The sequence below is a fragment of the Schistocerca piceifrons genome, chromosome 8 (genome assembly GCF_021461385.2).
Source record: "Schistocerca piceifrons isolate TAMUIC-IGC-003096 chromosome 8, iqSchPice1.1, whole genome shotgun sequence".
Lineage (NCBI taxonomy): Eukaryota > Metazoa > Arthropoda > Insecta > Orthoptera > Acrididae > Schistocerca > Schistocerca piceifrons.
In genome coordinates, this window is record NC_060145.1 from 411,851,978 (window position 1) to 411,872,786 (window position 20,809).

General features: G+C 39.0%; 1 protein-coding gene across 4 annotated transcripts in view; it reads right to left on the bottom strand.

Moving 5' to 3' along the window:
- Nucleotides 1–20,809, bottom strand: part of LOC124711436 (sensory neuron membrane protein 2-like) — a 236,065-nt gene that overhangs the window by 34,847 nt on the left and 180,409 nt on the right. For 3 of the 4 annotated variants that reach the window (XM_047241509.1, XM_047241510.1, XM_047241508.1), the window contains one exon: nt 12,362–12,559. The exons of the other annotated variant lie outside the window; for it this stretch is intronic. In XM_047241509.1, coding sequence (XP_047097465.1) covers nt 12,362–12,559 — 198 coding nt within the window. The remainder of the gene's footprint in view (nt 1–12,361; nt 12,560–20,809) is intronic. 4 annotated transcript variants of the gene reach the window in all.

The window sequence follows — 20,809 nt, forward strand, 5'->3', positions numbered from 1 at the left end:
CAAGTGCTGACAAGCTCGAGAATTGTGGTACAATCAGCTTAATAGCTCATGCATCGAAGTTGCTTACAAGAATAATGTACAGAAGACTGGAAAAGAAAATTGGGGACGCGTAGATGACGATCAGGAAATGTAAAGGGACGAGGGAGGCAATTCTGACGTTGCGATTAATAATGCAAGCAAGACTAACGAAAAATCAAGACACGTTCATAGGATTTGTAGACCTTGAAAAAACGTTCGACCATCTAAAATGGTGTAAGATGTTCGATATTGATAAAAATAGGGGTAAGCTAAAGGGAGAGACGGGTAATGTACAACATATTCAAATCGCTCTGAGCACTATGGGACTCAACATCTGAGGTCATAAGTCTCCTAGAACTCAGAACTACTTAAACCTAACTAACCTAAGGACATCACACACATCCATGCCCGAGGCAGAATTCGAAACAGCGACCGTAGCGTTCGCGCGGTTCCAGACTGAAGCGCCAATATGTACAAGAGCCAACACGGAATAATAAGAGTGGACGTTCAAGAACGAAACGCTCGGATTAAAAAGGATGTAAGAGAGGGATGTAGTCTTTCCTCCCTACTGTTCAATCTGTACATCGAAGAAGCAATTATGGAAATAGTTTAAGGAGTGGAATTAAAATTCAAGGGAAAAGGATATCAGTGATACGATTCGCTGATGACATTGTCGTCCTGAGTGAAAGTGGAGAATTGTTAAATGATCTGCTGAACGGAATGTACAGATTAATGGCTACAGAATATGAACTGAGAGTAAATGGAATAAAGACGAAAGTACTGAGAAGTAGCAGAAATGAGAACAGCGAGAAACTTAATATCATGATTGATAGTCATGAAGTAGATGAAATTAAGGAATTCTACCACCTAGGCTGTAAAGTAATCAATGACGGTTATCAAAAGCAGACTAGTCCTGGTAAAAAGGGCATTTCTTGTTGTGTCTAGACAAGACAGCCTAGACACAATAAGAGGAAGCCGAAGGGCACGCGCTTAGACTCACGCAGGCTGGCGTGAGGTCTGAAACAGGATACGTAATGAATGCTATAAAGAAAAGTACGTAGCTTCTGGAATACTTAACTTCAATCCACATTTGTAGAACATCGCTCTTGATGATACATTAATAGAATCTCAATATCAATTGAATACGGCGCCTTGCTAGGTCGTAGCAAATGCAGCTGAAGGCTATGCTAACTATCGTCTCGGCAAATGAGAGTGTATTTGTCAGTGAACCGTTCCTTGCAAAGTCGGCTGTACAACTGTGGCGAGTGCTAGTACGTCTCTCTAGACCTGCCGTGTGATGGCGCTCGGTTTGCTATCACTGACAGTGGCGACACGCGGGTCCGGCGTATACTAATGGACCGCGGCCGATTTAAAGGCTACCACCTAGCAAGTGTGGTGTCTGGCGGTGACACCACATTTCTGGCCAAGAGAAGTCTACTAGTATCGAACATAGGCGTTTTCTTGAGGAAGAAATTTCTGAGAGTGCTCGCGTTTTAGCTGTGTCATGTTTCTAATCTATTTTCCGCGCCGATTATATTAAAGCAAGTATGTGGGCATTTATGTTCTTGATGGCTGTGCGCAGTATTTATTGCTCTTGCACTTAGATGTGTACTGAACTTCGTCAGCGCATACATGATTTTTTGCAGAGGGAAATAATAGTCGACACATCATCCACATATAATGAGAAAAGTAATACACCCTATACTAATCCTTGTGGTACCTCTGACACTACATTCTTTCATTGCGACTTTTTGCGGTATGTAAGGTATGAGTGGAATCATTGTAGAGCACTGAAAGTAATGTTTTGACTTCTGGGTTCAGCACGTAGAATATCGAAGCCGACAGTGTTGAAAGCTTTGCTGAGATCCAAAAAGCAGACAGTAGTGGCCTCTTGTTTGTCCAAAGCTTTTTTGATCTCGTCAGTTACTTTTATAAATACAGTCGTCATGCTGCGGTCTTTTCGGAAACCGGGCTGGTATACATCCAAACGATTATGTCAGTAATTGGGAAGGTGATCGTAAATTACGTATTCTAAAGCCTTAGATAATACTATAAGAATACAAATGTGCCTGTAAAGGTTCTTTGGCAGATTCTTTTTTGGCAGAGTTTTTATGAGTCCCTTTTTCCAGGTCGTTGGGTAGATGATGGAGGTAAGAGATTAGTTAAAAATTTCCTTCGTTATGATCATTTGTAGTAGCTGTCGAACGAATTCGAGCAATTGACTTCTCGACTGTGTTAAGGCAACGGCTGCTGAAAAAAAATCTTTCATTCGTAGCGAACACAGATGCTTTAAGGGAATCGATTTTTTTCGTCCTTGTACATTGGTCACGTAAAGACGTAGTCGTGGCGAAGTACCAATTTAGATGCTCAATAGGAACTAGAGGTTCAGCTGCAGATTAAGATGTGCCTATTCCTAGCCTGTAGAAGTCCTCAGTTAACGAGTGGGTGCACCTGAGGTTTACATTTCTCACAGATTGACTAACTCGTTTGCGCAGTCGCTTGCAGACAAGATTATTCTCGTTGGTTGAGAGTGGTTTATATATTCTGTGTGCGGCGTCTCTGGTACTCTAAAGGTGTCTGACATAATTGGTAAGTCATGGTGCACGTTGTCTCCTGTCTCTTACAGTTTTTATCGGAGCGTGTTTTTCCTATAAATTCCTCTCAGTCAGATTAGGTGTTACAGCTGCAATCTCAGGCATGTTCAAGCACTTAAAATCTCTGAAAGTGAACACTTTCGGTTTGATTTTTAGGCGTTGGAATGTTGATACAACACTACGACAATACACGTAGTTGGAGCAGCGACTAAGTAGAGAGGTAGGTGGAATGTATAACTAACTGTTGCAAATAAAACGTTTCTGGTTTTCTCTGTGGTTTTCATTTTGCGACCGATCGGAACTTACTCTAAGGACAACCCTCGTAACTTACTTTAAGGACAACCCTCGTATTACATCGAGCAAGCACGCCAGGCGTAGAAATTTCATCATTACTATGTTGGAGATGTAGTATCACCATCTTCCTGTCAGTTTTTCTTTTAGCACCAATGACAAATGCTTTAGCGTAACTGCCCAAATGGTCTATATGGATCAAAGGCTCATTATAGATCAAAGACTCATTGCGATTGCGGAGAGAAATCGGAGGGTATGGTCACAGCGGGACTATAATTAACGGTATTTTTTTCTTATGGACCGTCTGACAGCAACTGAATAAAACACAATTATAGTGCCATACGCGTTTCGCCTTCATTTTCTGCAAGGCATCATCAGTGGCCTGGAATATGTACATATGTTAGCTATTTTATTTACATTTTAGTTATTGTGCCTATAGGTTATAAACAGTTCTGGTGGTTGGTATTTCCTATTAAGTAGTAATGTTTTGAACTGTACTTACAGGTTGTGTGGACAATTTCCTACATATTACCCTCCTGTTGCATTTTTGTTGTTGTTCTTCTTCTTATGAACGCCAATTTGCGGTTTTTTTCCCCATTCCACAACACTATGCACTGAACGCTTGTTTTAAAGCAATGTTTTGGTTTCTGTTGCCGACTGTCAAATGTTTTTGCCAAAGATCGAATGTTATTGCCAAACTTATGTGTGTAACTATTGAAGTATCTGTAGTCTGTTCGTGTATGCATTTGTGTGTGCGTTTGTGTATATATGTGTGTGTGTGTGTGTATTTTGGTGTTTATATACTGCTGTGTGTGTGTATGTGCGTGTGTGTGTGTGTGTGTGTGTCTCCAGATGATGTGGGGAAGAGATTTTATTATTATTATTATTATTATTATTATTATTTGTTTTATGTTATCATTTCCTAAGTGTAGTAGGGAGCCTGTGCTGATGTGTGTTGGTTCATTTATCACATGTTTGTCTTCTGCTATGGCTTTCTGGATGTGGAAGTTTTCTTGCATTTGTATAAGATGTTTGTCATGGTTGCTTGTCCTCATTATTTTCATTTCTTGTTCCATGTTTGTAGGATGATGGTTGTAGTGTTTTAAATGCTCTGCAAATGTGGAATGGTTTGTTTCATACTTCCAACACCTGTTATGTTCTTTGTATCTTGTTTGAAAATTCCTGCATGTCATGCCTATGTATACTGTATCACAACTTTGACATTCAAGTTTATATATTCCTGATTGTTGGAATTTGTCTCTCTTGGTAGCCGGCTGGCTTAGGTGTGATTGAAGGGTTTGCCCAGGCTTATATGCTATTTTGAAGCCCTGTCCCTTTAGGATGTTTGCAACTCTGTGTGTTAGTTTATGTGTGTAGGTCATGGTGTACCATCTGGTTCTTTTCTGTGTGGTGTTGTAATTGTGTGTGTTTGTTGAGTGTGTTTGTAAGTTTTCAGCTTGTGAGTTCTTTTGTATTGTGCAACTGTTGTGTTTGTTTTTTATTTGTGTTTTTATTTTTTGATTACACGCAACTGAGGAAGACAGGACTATAAAAGTTGAAGATATAATTAACGGCATTGTTGGAAGCTGCCATTTTGAATACGGAGTGTAATTTGATTAATTATGATAACTTTTATCTCATACTAGATGCTGATGTATCCTGAATTGTAGCTATGAAGGTTATTTATGGAAAAATATAATGTCATGAGTGGAAAAGGTATGTCTGATTCTTTAGTTATTTTAACTTCTCTCTTGTCTGTGGGTCAGAACATTATTTGGTGTGTCATAACTCTTGGAAACTTTGTATCCTGGGCAATCAGTAAAGCCTGCACTACGATCGTTTATGCTCTATTTTGAGAGATCAATTTCTGGATTTAACACATAACTTGCACACCGATTCATATGATGCAGAGTGAGTACGTCACAGCAATCAAGATGACTTCCCCACGGCGTACGATTGTGCCCCTGGCTATTTTAAGAATTTTCAGAATCGACGATCCCCGGAATGCTGCAGAGCCATAGAAATTTTATTCCAGATGCTGACTTCGACATCAAGAGGCAGATTACCTGTAACTGCTCTTTTCATATCATTCATCATTTTGATTTATAGACTTGAGAATTCAAACAGGAATTAAATTAGTAACTGGTAGAAAACCCAAAGCGATTCTGGTCGTATGTAAAGTACACCAGTGGCAAAAAACAGTCAATACCGTCACTGCGCGATAGCGCTGGAAATGTTACCGATGATGGTGCCACTAAAGCGGAGATACTAAATACAGTTTTCCATAATTCCTTCACGAAAGAAGACGAAGTAAGTATTCCAGAATTCGTAACCAGAACAGCTGTTAGCATGAGTGACAAAATAGTAGATATCTTAGGTGTTGTGAAACAACTCAGATCACTTAAGAAAGTCAAGTCTTCCGGTCCAGATGGTATACCAATCAGGTTCCTTTATGAGTAAGCAGACACAACAGCGCCTTTCTTAGCAATCATATACAATCGCTCACTTGACAGGTCACACCAGTATTCAAGAAAGGAAATAGGAGTAACCCATTGGATTACAGACTCGTGTCACTGACCTCAATTTGCAGTAGGATTTTGGAGCATATACTGTACTCGAGCTTTATGAATCACCTTGAAGAAAATGACTTATTGATACACAACCAACACGGATTCCCGTCCTTCTGCAACGCAGCTGGCTCTTTATTCTCATGAAGTAATGAGTGCTGTCGACAGATTTCCAGATGGCTTTTGATACCGTTCCTCACAAGCGACTATTAATCAAAGTGCGTGCATATGGAGTATCGTCTCAGTTGTGTGACTGGATTCGTGATTTCCTCTCAGAGCGGTCACAGTTCGTAGTGATGGACTGTAAATCATCGAGTAGAACAGAAGTGATATCTGACGTTCAGCAAGGTAGTATCACAGGCTCTCTGCTGTTCTTGATTTACATACATGATCTAGGTGATAATTTGAGCAGCCCCCATAGGCTGTTTGCAGATGACGCTGTAATTTACCATCTAGTAAAATCATCAGGCGATCAGTTGCAATTAAGAAATGCTCTACAGAGAAGTTCTGTATGGTGCGAAACGTGGCAATTGGCACCAAACAAAGAAATGTGCGAGATCATCCACATGGATACTAAAAGAATTCCAATAAATTTTGGGTATACGATAAAACGCACAAATCTAAGGGCCGTCAATTCGATTAAATACCTAGGAATTACAATTACGGGCAACTTATATTGTAATTACCACATGGATAACATTGTGGGGAAGGCGAAACAAAGACTGCGCTTTATTGGCAGAACACTTAGAAGGTGCGACAAACGCACTAAAGAGACAGCCTACAGTATACTTGTCCGTCCTCTGCTGGAATATTGCCGTGCGATATGGGATCCTTACCAGAGAGGATTGGTGGAGGATATCGAAAAAGTGCAAAGAAGGGCAGCTCGTTTCGTGTTATCACGCAGTATGGGTGAGAGTGTCAGTGATATGATACGAGAGTTGGGGTGGCTGTGACTGAAACAAAGGCGGTTTTCTTTGCGGCGCCATCTACTTACGAAATTTCAATTACCAACTTTCTCTTCCGAATGCGAAAATATTTTGTTGACATCCACCTACGTAGAAAGAAATGATCATCATAATGAAATAAGAGAAATCAGAACTCGTATGGAAAGATTTAAGGGTTCCTTTTTCCCACGTGACATTCGAGAGTGGAATGGAAGAGAAGTAGTACGAAAATGGTTCGCTGAACCCTCTGCCAGGCACTTAAGTGTGAATTGCAGTGTAACCATCTAGATGACGATGTCGGAAATATTTGTGTTAAAAGTATTGCGGAAGCAACTTCTCCCGCCCAAAGATTTCCTTTGAAGTAAGCAGATATTATTCAGTCATAATAATTTAATTTCAATTTAATGGGGAGATAAAATGACTTGGTTGCGAAAATATCGTAGAGGTATGAGTCCCTGCCGTATGATGGGTTGGCACCTGACGTTAGTCTTGCCATTTACGAAACGGTCCTGCTGAATCTCATTGATTATGTAACTGTCGTCTGGATGATGCCATGGAACTGCATGTCGGTCGCCTCCAACGTGTTGTACACAAGGCTCATGATGAGCTGTCTTTGGGCCTATCGCCACACTATCGATCGGAGCTGGTTCACAAAATGGCAGACGTCCCATACCTACGGGAGCACCTCCACACAATGGCGCGAGCCTTCTTTAAGAAGAGAACAGACTCCCACAACAGACACGTCCGGCCGCTTAAGGGCCAAACCACACAAGGAGGGGCCACTTGGTGCCCCAAGCAATCACGGAGAGCGGGGGGGGGGGGGGGGGGGCACTGAGCGGGGGGGGGGGGGGGCTCTCAGGGTCCCAGAGACGGTCCAAGTGCTAAACTTATATATGGGGCATTGTTGGAGGTATATGATTGTAGAAGGAAATACGTTCCATTTAACATGGATCCGTTTGTGAGAGAACTGCGAATGTCTGATTATGAACCTACTTTAACACCAGTAACAAAGACTTTGCTTGTTGGAATTGGAGCAAGTTATACGAAGGCTTAACAGAATACCTCACATTACAAACATGTTTACTGTAACTGAAAAAATATTTAATACTGAAGGGAGACGGGGCTCGTAACGACACGTTTGCAAGTAAGTCGCAGTCAGCTGTTTTGTGGAGCACTGTTTACTGAAACGCTTTAGGTTCCATTAGCGTACTCTTCCAAATGTTTCTTCCACACGTGTAAGTATTGTTTTCACTATTAGTTGTCTTCCACGCTGTACATTTTACAACAAAATTTGTCTTATGATGTTTATAGATAAACAAATAACAAATCTGGTATGTCACACAGCTTGCTGCAAACACTTTTATCAGAAGCCCTTTCAGTTATGGGCATGTCCGTTTAATTTTTTTTTTTTTTTTTTTTTTTTTTTTTTGTGGATCATTGGTCTTCTGACTGGTTTCATGTGGCCTGCCACAAACACCTCTCTTGTAACAACCTCTCAAATCTCAGAATAGCTCTTGCAACCTTGATCCTCAGATATATGCTGGGTGTATTCCAGTCACCTGTTTACCTCTGCAGCTTTTACTCACTACTGTAGTATCATGGAAATTACTCACTAACGTCGCAACGGATATCTTATCATCCTGCTCCTTCTTCTTGCTCGTATACTATTTATCTCGCCGAGTCTGCAGAGAACCTCTTCATTCGTTACCTTACCAGTCCATCTAATTTTCAACATTCTTCTGAAGAACTACACCTGAGATACTTTGATTCTCTTCCCTTCCGGTTTTCCCACAGTCCTTTTTTCACTATAGAACAATATTGAACTACAGACGTATAGTCTCAGAAGTTTATTCCACATACTAAGCCCTATTTTTTATATTTCTGGATTTCTTTTGGTCACAAATAACATTTTTTCCAGTGCTACTCTGCTTTTTATATCCTTCTTGCTCTTTCCATTATGGATTCTTTAGCTGCTTACGAAGTAGAATTTCTTATCTTTGTCTACTTCGTGATGCCCAAACATGATGTTAAGTTTCTCGCCGTACTCATTTCCGTAATAGATATTTTGTATTCATTAGACTGTTCAGCAGCTCCTATAATTCTTCTTCATTTTAAATGAGGATGGCAATGCCATCAGCGAATCTTATTACTGATATCCTTTCAACTTTAATTCTAGTCCGGAACCTTTCTTTTTTCCCTGTCATTGATTCTTCGATATATAGATTTACAATAGGGGCGGAAGACTACATTCTTGTCTTACAACCAGTTTAATACGAGGACTCATTCTTGGTGTTTCAGCCTTACTGTTCCCTCTTGGTTGTTGTAAATATTATATATCACCCGTCTTTCCCTATAGCTTACCCCTATTTTAATCACAATATATAAAATCTTCCTCCATTAGACATTGTTGGGCCTTTTCACAGGCCTCTAAAGGTGTCTCGATTTTTCTTTAGTATGGCTTCCACTATCACCCAAAACCCCATAATTGCTTTCTGCTGCCGATAAATGGCTGGTTCAAATGGCTCTGAGCACTATGAGACTTAACATCTATGGTCATCAGTCCCCTAGAACTTAGAACTACTTAAACCTAACTAACCTAAAGACATCACACAACACCCAGTCATCACGAGGCAGAGAAAATCCCTGACCCCGCCGGGAATCGAACCCGGGAACTCGGGCAGGGGAAGCGAGAACTCTACCGCACGACCACGAGCTGAGGACTGCTGCCGATATTTCTCGCACTTGGCGGCTCTTGAAATCTTCGGAATTGTGTGGATGATGTTTTTCCGAAGGTCAGATGGCATATCGCTAGATTCATACATTCTACACACCAACGCAAATAATTGGTTTGGTGCCACTCCCCCGATGATTGTAGAAATTCTGGTGGTATGTTTTCTATCCCACCTGCCTATCCAGCCACTCCTCTGCATTTAACAGTGGAATTCCCATTGCGCTCTTAATGTTACAACCCTTGCTGTTAAGTTCATCGTTTTGTGAGTCAGTCCTTCCGACAATCATTTCTTTTTCTATTTCTCTACATTTTTTTCAGTCATTTCACCTTACCTTTCCTGAGATTCCTATTTATTACAAGCCTATCTGATTTGTAATTTGTAGGCCTGAATTTTCCTGAACGGTTTTGTACCTCTTCTTTCAGCCATCAATTGAAGTATTATCTCTGTTATTCATGGTTTCTTCGCAGTTGCCTTCTTTATACCTATGTTCTGTGATCCCTTTTAGAGAGGTGTCCACTCTTCTCCAACTACACTACCTACAAAGCTTTTCTGTATCGCAGTATCTATAGCCTCATAACACTTCAAGCATATCTCGTCATTCCTTAGTACTTCTATATCCCACTTCTTTGCGTGTTGATTCTTCCTCATTAGTCTCTACTCTTCTTCGCTACTAAACTGTAATCTGAGTCTGTATCTGCCTATGTAACGGATAGTGCTTCTGAGTATTCCTAACAATCCAGTATTTGGTTTCGTTGTCTCTACCTGACCATGACGTAATCTCACTGAAATCTCACCCTATCTCCTTCCCTTTTCCATGTATACCTTCTCTTTTTGTGATTCTATTACTAGCTAAAATCGATAGAAGAACTCAATTAGTCTTTTCGCTCTCTCATTGCTAATACCAAGACCTTATTCTCCTGTAACCCAGTATCCTACTCCTTTCCTTACAATCGCATTCCAGCCCCCATGAGTACTAGATTTTCACGTCCATTTGCGTATTGAATTGCCCATTCAATTCCTCATAAACTTCCTGTATCTCTTCGATTTGCTATGTAGACATGTATATCTGAACTATCGTTGTCGATGTTGGTAAGTTGTCATTGTGATGAAAATAAAACCCTATCTCCTAATTGTTCATTTTAATTTTTGACAATACTTGGTTGTAATAGCAAAGTAACTAGCTACTGTGTGAATGATGGAATTCATTAAAGCAGATGTAAATATTAAACCTGTAAATATTAGAAATTTAATTTTAATTCATGTACATAATTTTACTGTTTATTCACTGAGGACCATTAAAATTAATGAAACTCAAGTTTTTCTAATTAAATTTTTGTAATGCGTTTATCTGACATGTTCCACACCAAGGAGCATCCCCTCTTTTGTGTGTCCATGAAATGAATGATTAATCTAATCTAATCTAAATCACTTTCTGCCCTAGCTTCCTATTCATAACGGATCTTATCCCCGCTTTATTATATATCCTATATTCGTCTGTTCAGAAATGTCTTCTTTGCATTTCTCTTCACTGGTCCCCCATTATGCAGATAGAACCATAGAATATCCTTTTTCAGATTTTCTACCTTTCCTACCATCTTCAGACTTTTGACTTTCCACACACCGATTCATAGAACGTTACGCTTTCATTCGTCACCCAATCTTTTCCTCATGGTCACCTCCCATATGGCAGCCCCCTTCCGGAGATATGAATGGGCAACTAGTCGGGAATCTTTTGCCAATGGCGAGATCATCATGATACTTTTTCAATAATTGGCAGCATGACTCGGGGATACACATTATGCGTCTTTAACGCAATTGTTTCCGTTGCCTTCTGCATCCTGAAGACGTTGATCATTGCTGATTATTCTGCCTTTAGGGGCAATTTCCCACAGCAAGAGCGTGCCCTGAACCTCTGTCCGCTACTCCGTTATCTTTGACTAGGCCTTTGGCAGAACGAAGGTGACTTTTTATGCCGGAAGCCTACAGCCGCCATTGCTGAGGATTTTTATTCGAAATTTAAGCAGTGGCGGCGTTCGAACACGGGAGCGAGGATATGTGCATTACTAATCAAAGACGCTACACCTAGACCACATGTGCTACTCTTTCATATCATACACAAATATGTGTTTGTTTTTAAATGGATGCATAATCTGGGATCACTTTTGCCTATATTCAACTGATTTCATTAAATATTTGTAAAATTTAAGTTGTTACTGGTGAGTTTTCTTCAGTGATTCAGTGAACCGGTGTCTTATAATTAACGTGTCAGTATAAAATTAGGTGATATATTTGTATTTCTATCCCACTTTTTCCGATGGATAGTGCATAATTTATAAATGACAGAATGAAAAAGGTTCATTGTTAAAGAAAATTCCACCCAGCTTAAGAGACAGAACACTTTTGTTGACACTAATACAATACTCAGGCCTGGGTTTAAAGATCCCTGAAATTATCTAATTACCTTAAATGGAAAATGATTGTTTCTTATTCTAGTATACAGCTCTGGAATGTTAACGTAGAACGTATTTCAAAAGAAATGTCAACCAATTCCACAACTACTATATACAGATTTATTTTTAAGGATCTTACCAAGAGGCCAAGGAATGGAAGTAATATCTGTAAGAGTGACGAGCAGAGGGCGCCAAACAATAAAAGGTCGTTGTGGGAAAATATTCTCGCACCGGCCCTGACCACTGTTCACTTAAACTGGCAGCAACAAACAAATAAACAGAAATTAAACTAACGGGACCACAATAGCTGAGAGTAAAATGAAAAGAAAACAAGACCCAAGGATGGGAGAAAGAACTGAAAGATTTAGCCTACACCATACTCTGGGAAAAAGTAATCCAATATAAATCTCATGGCTACATTATACACAGTGAAGGTGAAGTACTGTGGAGTTTCCACAACTGTTATTAATGTTTTTCGCACTTTTTAAAATCCATAATGTCATGTTCACAAACTCAGTACTGCAGTAAAATGTTTAATAACAGGTGATGTCATCAATAATCTCAGTCAATGAGCATAGTCAAATCCCTAATGTGCCAGTAATAGCATGCATCTGTACTTAAATAGTAAATCAACGCTGCTTGTGGAAACTAGGAAATTCAGAGGTACAAGCGAATAGCCAGTTTGCTGTGAAAACCAAAAAAGAATGACGGTGCCAAGGGCATTAATTTTTTACTGGAAGGAAAAGGAGATATATATATACTTACATAAAAAATTCCTATTTTGGTTATGGGAAGAGACTTTGATAAAAACGTATTGCCCAGCGTGACGAGCGGGTCTTCGTATCCCAGCATCAGTTCGTTCACAGTAATGGAGATGAATGGTTGCGAATTTAGTGGGGCTAGCATCTTTATGGCAAGCCATCTAAGGTAAAAAGGATACTTGTGCACTATCGAAATCAGCGCCTGTGAAAAAGAAAAGAACATATACAAGTAGCATAGAAATAAACATACACTACTGCTCTCTGCTCTTTAGGCTTCATCTTGATATAATTATACAATATATGTGAAGAACTAGAAGTGCTTCCTTGTGAAATTTCGCACACCAATCACACTGTCCATTTACAGAAAAATGTTCTTTGTGACGATTGTTAAATAAATGCCTCTTTTGCGAGTAAATATTCAGTTCTGCATGTCACTTTGCTTTTATTCTGTGTATACACATACATATACACACAGTCATGACATAAAGATATCTTCTTCATAAGACGGGATCAGTTAATGATGGAGAAGCTCACAGCTGCAGACATTAAGTTAGTTGTACAGGAATCTTATAGTGTGAGAGGAGCTATTGAAGTTTATTGACATTTGGGTTATGTTAAGACTATGGTAAAAATATAGAAAAACCCTGCTTCCAATAAAAAATTTTATTTTGCATATGTTATATAGTAGCATTTCTATTGTGTACTGGTCTTCGTGGTGAAAAGTTAGGTAACTGTGTACAATTAGTAAGTAATTCAGTGTACCAGAGTTATGAGCCATTTATGGGTTCCAGTGTCGATATCTACATTACAAATATTGTGGAAACATGTCCCTAATAAGTGCCAGAAAATTTCTTGGTTTTATGCTCATAGGAACTTTATCTATATTAACATGTCATTATTTAGAAGTCACAGTGATGTAACAGTAAGTAATTAGATTGTCTTAACGTCATGCTTGATGATATGTTATCCATAACATCTCCTAGTACTGTGATGAATTGTGTAGGAAGAAGTCAGCAACTGCCATGCAAAAGATCTGGATAAAATAAGACAGTACATATACCATAGCCCTAGCTATGAACCATTAAGAAAATATCACTGACACATAGACTGATGTCATACTTTATCAGTTTCGAGGTATAATGTGTAATGGACCTTGTCTTTTGTGGGCAAGTGCTCTATGCAATGCAAATGGTTTGTAATTGAATTATTAATGTTGTAACATAGTAGAGGCATTTTCTCATTATGTGTAATTTTAATATCTATGTGGTACTGACATCGATCTTATTAGTAGTTCGTATATTTTTGCAATTCATTAAGGGGACATGCTCATGAAAATGAATAAAAATCTGAGACAAAAGTTTCTTGGCCTATAGGAAAGAGCATTTCATGCTGATTTCAAAAATGTATTGTTAATGGACATTATCTTTTCCGTTCGTTCTAAAATTGAGGTTGAACGTAATGTTGTACAGGGGCCACGCCCATCTGTCAGTTTGAAGTGCATCAGAATACGTGACGCATTATTTTGCTCTTCTGTGTTCTCTGTCGTTAATTACGGATCGTTAACACAGGTGTATTCTAGAAGGCACTGACCCCCGGAACCAAAGTACAGGCATGTCTAGAAGGCAATGTTTCGAATGTAAACAAAGATCTGAGAATATATGATTTCGGAATTTCATACGCGTGTGGTTTTGTAGTTACTGTGGGTTGTTTTTTTTCTGTGTGTGTGTTTCCTGTGCTACAAATGCCGAGAGTAAAGAAATTTAGCCCAAACGAAAGTTTCACGGCAACCAGTCCCAAGTACAACCGAATTTTAACATCAGTTGCTTCAAAAGTCGCCTGCAGAAACAATGTCTACAGGCAGTGCTTCTAGACGTAAAATTTCGCTTTCTGAATGTAACAAGAACAAGCCTAGTAGTATTGTGAGCAGCAGTAACGACGGAAATGTTATTGTGAACTTAAATATGCTGTAAATACTCTTGAAGAGTGCTGTGAAATCTCAGTACTGCAATTGTGAAGATAGTATTGACGTTTCTGAGGACATTTCAGCAAGGAATGGTCTTTCAAGTCGGTTAGTGATTGCCTATAACTCGTGTAAGATGCACAGTGATACTATGACATCGCCAGTAACTGATAGTCGACATTACAGTATAAACATACAGCTTGCTTATGCAACGCAATGTATTGGAAGACGAAGGAGAGCTGCCCAGACTTTTTGTGCAGTGATGGATTTGCCTCTACCTCCACTGACGTTTCACAGATACAATAAATTAATACTTAAAGATTTATGTGAAGTGAACATTCAATGAAAAGAGCAGCAGACGAAGGAGCAGCCTTGTCTCAGAATACAGACATTGTAGCAGCATTTGATGGATCTTGGCAGAAGAGGGGACATGCTTCTCTGAATGGGGTTGTAACTGCTACATTTATTGAAACTGGTAAGATACTAGATTATGAATGTCTAACAAAGCACTGCCAGGGTTGTTCAAGTAAATTTATTGGCACCCATGTTTGTGTAAAGAACTTTGATGGCCCAAGTGGAAACATGGAAATGAAAGGAGTTCTAAATATTTTTAGAAGATCAGAGGTCAGTAATGGTGTGAGATGTGTAGGCTACCTTGGAAATGGAGACTGTAAAGGACACACTACTGTTGTTGATGACAGACCATTTGGGGACACTCTGATAGACATTGTTTGAATATGTTGGTCATGTACAGAAAAGAATGCGGTCTCAGCTGAGAAAATTATGTAAAGACTTCAGTGGAAAAGAAACTGTCAGACGGAAAACACATAGATGGTGCAGGTCATCTTACAAAAAGTGAAATTGTTTGTTTGACTCAGTATTATAGAACTAGCAATAAGGAGAAATGTAGGAGATAAGGAGAACATGAGACGAGCTATTTGGGCCACATGGTTTCACAGAGTATCAACAGATGAAACACCACAGCATTGTTTGTGTCCAAAAGGGGAAGATTCGTGGTGCAAGTACTGGTTCAGCAATGCTACAGGCGTACAATGTACCCACAAGCATTCCTTACCACTTGCTGTAATGGAAGGAATTAGGCCTATATATCGTGATCAGGCAAATAAAAATCTACTTAGGAAATGTATACATAGTCTTTCTCAGAATGTAAATAAAAGCTTCAAGAGCTGTATATGAGAGAGAATAACCACAACTGGATTTGTTGGGCTAACAGTGCGGAAGATTGGTGTAATGAATGCAATGATAATATTCAATGATGGTGCAAATTCTAGGATCAATGTTAGGAAGAAATTGAACATCCAGATGGGAAGGAATGTGGCTTCAGCTCTAACTGTTATTGATAAACGTCGGGTAACCGAAGCAGAGACAGCTGCAGAAGCTGCTACCAAGGACTCAACGATAAAGAAAAGAATGAAAAGAAAGAATATCGAGGATAAGGAAACACAGGGGCAACTGGAGTATGCAGCTGGAATGTTCTAAACGACCATAGTGCTATGTTAATGAATCTGTAAATGTCTTTTACGATATACGGAAAACTTGAATTTTATCATACAGGTACTTTTTCCTCTTAAATGACTAAAGTTAAACTCGCAAAAATTGATACAGATATTTTTACCTCCCTTGCCTACTATTACCTGAAAAAAGTACAACATGATGATGATGTCGGTGATATTTGAGATACATTTTAAAATATTCTTGTTGTAGTAAAATAAATTACTTGTATTTTTCACAGATCAGCATTACTGAAGGAAATTGGAGGCATGAAACACTTATGTGAATGTTGTATGTACTCTGACTCTTTTTCCAATCTGTGCAGACAGTGGTTCCAAAGAAAATGTTACCGCTGTGAAATAGTGCTCCGTTTTTTATACTATTATAAATATTGCTGTCGGTACCAAAATATAATAAATATCTCAATGATGTTTTGGAAAATGCTTTGACTAACGACCCTAATTGTGTGTAAGAATTTTGAGCTATCTCTCGTTTATAGAGAAGTTGCACTATGAGGGTGAAGATAATGCTAAAAATGCAGCCCTTTCAGGGACTTGTCCCCTTAAATACCTGAATAATCTTTGCCCAGCTCTGTTAACTGCTTGGGTATGTCACATACAAATGTCTACGAGATTAAATGGACATACTATTAGTGATCGAACAATGTACATCTGCCAACTGTTATTTCAATTAGCTACATATAAATCTGAAATAGTTTTGTAACGTTTTTGATGCAGTGCTGTAAGACGTGATGTATTTAATGTTGTTTCACGTAACAGTTGCATATTTTAACTAAATACTTCGTTGTATCTGTTTCTATTCTTCTATGATACATTGGATTCAATGATGGTCTCATCCTTTACTGATATCAATCGTCTCTAACAAAATATATCCTTACAGCTGTGTATTGTATAATGCAGTTCTTAACATTCTATTTATTTTTCCATTTTATTCTACAATAACGGCACCGAGTTTCGATAAAGAGATGAACATAAGTGTTCGTTCACATAGTTAATTAACAAGTTCAACTTCCACGTATCATTTAAAGGATTTGTTTTTGTCTATGTGATGTGCAACTTTTAAGTTTAGAGTGTGTTTATACATGATTAGTATAATAGGATGGCTACTTGCTGACCTTTTGAAAGTTCCAGAAATGGCCCACTGGCCGAATTTTACATCAATCAACACACTTTTTCATTTACACTTATGTAACTATACTTCAAATTAGATTTTCCTTTTCGTTTCTGTTTTATATTGAGTACCAGTTTACAAATAAAAAATTGTCTATCGAATAGAAAGATCCGTCTACAAGACATTATTTAACTTACTGCACTACTTTGTATAAGATATTATGCGTTATTTTATCAATTTATTGAACCTGATGTTATTTTGGCCACCATGTCCTCTCTTACATCGGGTGTCACACATGTAGTATATCATAGCTACCTAAGAGACAGCAATTTTAATACGACGAGTAGTAATTAAATGATCTGAGTGTATATAGTGACAATATGAGTAAATAATTAAGACTGTAAACTAATAAAGTTATTCAGAATGAGATTTTCACTGTGCAGCGGAGTGTGCGCTGATATGAAACTTCCTGGCAGATTAAAACTGTGTGCCCGACCGAGACTCGAGTCTCGGTCGGGCACACAGTTTTAATCTGCCAGGAAGTTTCAATAACGTTATTGCTTGCAGTACTTGTACTACTGCAGCTCCTGCCACTAATCGTGACAGTAGTAGTAATAATAATAATAATAGCAATAATGATAGTGGCAGGTACCAAAAGAATTAATAGATGTAAAATATAGACGTTTTCTGATATAGCGAGCTCTGTGGAAAGGAAATGTAAGGTGACTGCATCAGCTAAGAATACGGGAAAGGATGAAGATCTGGCTGGGAAGAAGGATGTGCGAGGGCAACGAGCGTGTACCGGGACAATGGTAATCCTCACTGTTGTTTTAGTAGATATGTCATTAACTGTTTTCTAAAGCTGGAGTTGTTATGCCATGAATAATGTGGGAGCTTAGTACTTAAGTCGTGTTCCTGCTACTGACTAGCAATTCGAGGAAGTGGCTGAACGGTGGACTTGGACATAAATTTTTCTCCGATGTGAACGGGTGTTTCTGCCACGTTTCTCAGACAACAGTGTTAAGGTCGATGATAGATTTAGGGACAGTGTTTGCAGATACGACAGTATAAAAGGCAGAGAGTTTGGAACTCTCATCACTTGTCTGCACGCATCCGAGGTAGATGTGCCTATGTTGGTGAAATATGATCGGAACCGTACATCACAGATATAACGAACACGGGCATTCATTGTGTTTTTCTTGTGGTCTTCAGTCCTGAGACTGGTTTGATGCAGCTCTCCATGCTACTCTATCCTGTGAAAGCTTCTTCATCTCCCAGTACCTACTGCAACCAACATCCTTCTGAATCTGCTTAGTGTATTCATCTCTTGGTCTCCCTCTACGATTTTCACCCTCCACGCTGCCCGGCAATACTAAAGTGGTGATCCCTTGACGCCTCAGAACATGTCCTACCAACGGATCCCTGCTTCTAATCAAGTTATACCACAAGCTTCTCTTCTCCCCAATCCCATTCAATACCTCCTTATTAGTTATGTGATCTACCCATCTAATCTTCACCATTCTTCTGTGGCACCACATTTCGAAAGCTTCTCTTCTCTTCTTGTCCAAAATATTTATCGTCCATGTTTCACTTCCATACATGGCTACATTCCATACAAATACTTCCAGAAATGACTTCCTAACATTTAAATCTATACTCGATGTTAACAAATGTTTCTTCTTCAGTAACGCTTTCCTTGCCATTGCCAGTCTAAATTTTATATCCTCTCTACTTCGACCATCATCAGTTATTTTGCTCCCCAAATAGCAAAACTCCTTCACTACTTTGTGTCTCATTTCCTAGTCTAATTCCCTCAGCATCACCCGACTTAATTCGACTACATTCCATTATCCTAGTTTGGCTTTTGTTGATGTTCGTCTTATATCCTCATTTCAAGACACTGTCCATTCCGTTCGACTGCTCATCCAAGTCCTTTGCTGTCTCTGACAGAATTACAATGTCATCGGCGAACCTCAAAGTTTTTATTTCTTTTCCATGAGTTTTAATACCTACTCCTAATTTTTCTTTTGTTTCCTTTACTGCTTGCTCAATATACAGATTGAATAACATCGGGGATAGGCTACAAGCCTGTCTTACTCCCTTCCCAACCGCTGCTTCCCTTTCATGTCCCTCGACTCTTATAACTGCCATCTTGTTTCTGTACTAATTGGAAATAACCCTTCGCTCCCTCTATTTTACCCCTGCCACCTTCAGAATTCGAAAGAGAGTATTCCCGTCAACATTGTCAAAAACTTTCTCTAAGTCTACAAATGCTAGAAACGTAGGTTTACCTTTCCTTAATCTATTTTCTAAGATAAGTCGTAGGGTCAGTATTGCCTCACGTTTTCCGATGTTTCTACGGAATCCAAAGTGATCTTCCCCGACGTCGGCTTCTACCAGTTTTTCCATTCGTCTGTAAGGCATTCGCGTTAGTATTTTGCAACTGTGACTTATTAAACTGATAGTTCGGTAATTTTCACATCTTTGAACTCCTGCTTTCTTTGGAATTGGAATTATTATATTCATCTTGAAGTCTGAGGGTATTTCGCCTGCCTCATAGATCTTGCACACCAGATGGTAGAGTTTCGTCAGGACTGGCTCTCCCAAGGCTGTCAGTAGTTCTAATGGAATGTTGTCTACTCCTGGGGCCGTGTTTCAACTTAGGTGTTTCAGTGCTCTGTCAAACTCTTCATGCAGTATCATATCTCCCATTTCATCTTCACCTACATCCTCTTCCATTCCCATAATATTGTCCTCAACTACATCGCCCTTGTATAGACCCTCTATATACTCCTCTACCTTTCTGCTTTCCCTTCTTTGCTTATAACTGGGTTTCCATCTGAGCTCTTGATATTCATACAAGTGGTTCTCTTTTCTCCAAAGGTCTCTTTAATTTTCCTGTAGGCAGTATCTAACTTACCCCTAGTGAGATAAGCATCTATATCCTTACATTTGTTCTCTAGCCATCCCTGCTTAGCCATTTTGCACTTCCTGTCGATCTCATTTTTGAGATTTTGTATTTCTTTTTTGCCTGATTCATTTACTGCATTTTTATATTTTCTCCTTTCATCAATTAAATTCAGTGTTTCTTCTGTTACCCAAGGATTTCTACCAGCCCTCGTCTTTTTACCTACTTGATCCTCTGCTGTCTTGACTACTCCATTCCTCAGAGATACCCATTCTTCTTCTACTGTATTTCTTTCCCCCATTCCTGTCAATTGTTCCCCTATGCTCTCCCTGAAACTCTGTACAAGCGCTGGTTTAGTCAGTTCATCCAGGTCCAATCTCCTTAAATTCCCACCTTTTTGCAGTTTCTTCAGTTTTAATCTACAGTTCATAACCATAACCTCTTCCATTTATTGGCGACTGATAATAAATTGTGACGCTTATGTAACTCTTTACTGAGGCGTGGCAACTTTCATAAAGGTAATTCTTTATTGTATTTTTGAAAGTATGGTCATCGTTAATCTCCCCCAATTGTGATGGCATACATATGACGAGTTTTACTAGCGAATATTAGGTAGTGTGACGGTGCCGTTAAAGTGCCTATCTCAACTCCTGCATTACGGCCGCTGGTGAACACAACATTTTGTTCCCATTGCTACGTTTTACTCCATTATTAGTCCTAATTTCTTTCTGAGTGATGAGTTACTCCAAAAAATTATTCCATAAGACATCATCGAGTGATAATATGCAAAATACGAAGGCTACTCATAAATTAAATGACGATTAGCCATTAAAACATTTGAAACATATATCTTTATGTAGGTACATGCTTATGTACTTTCATGATGACATTACTTCTCTAGATAGTCGCTACACAAATAGAAACTCGTCGTAGCGTGACGT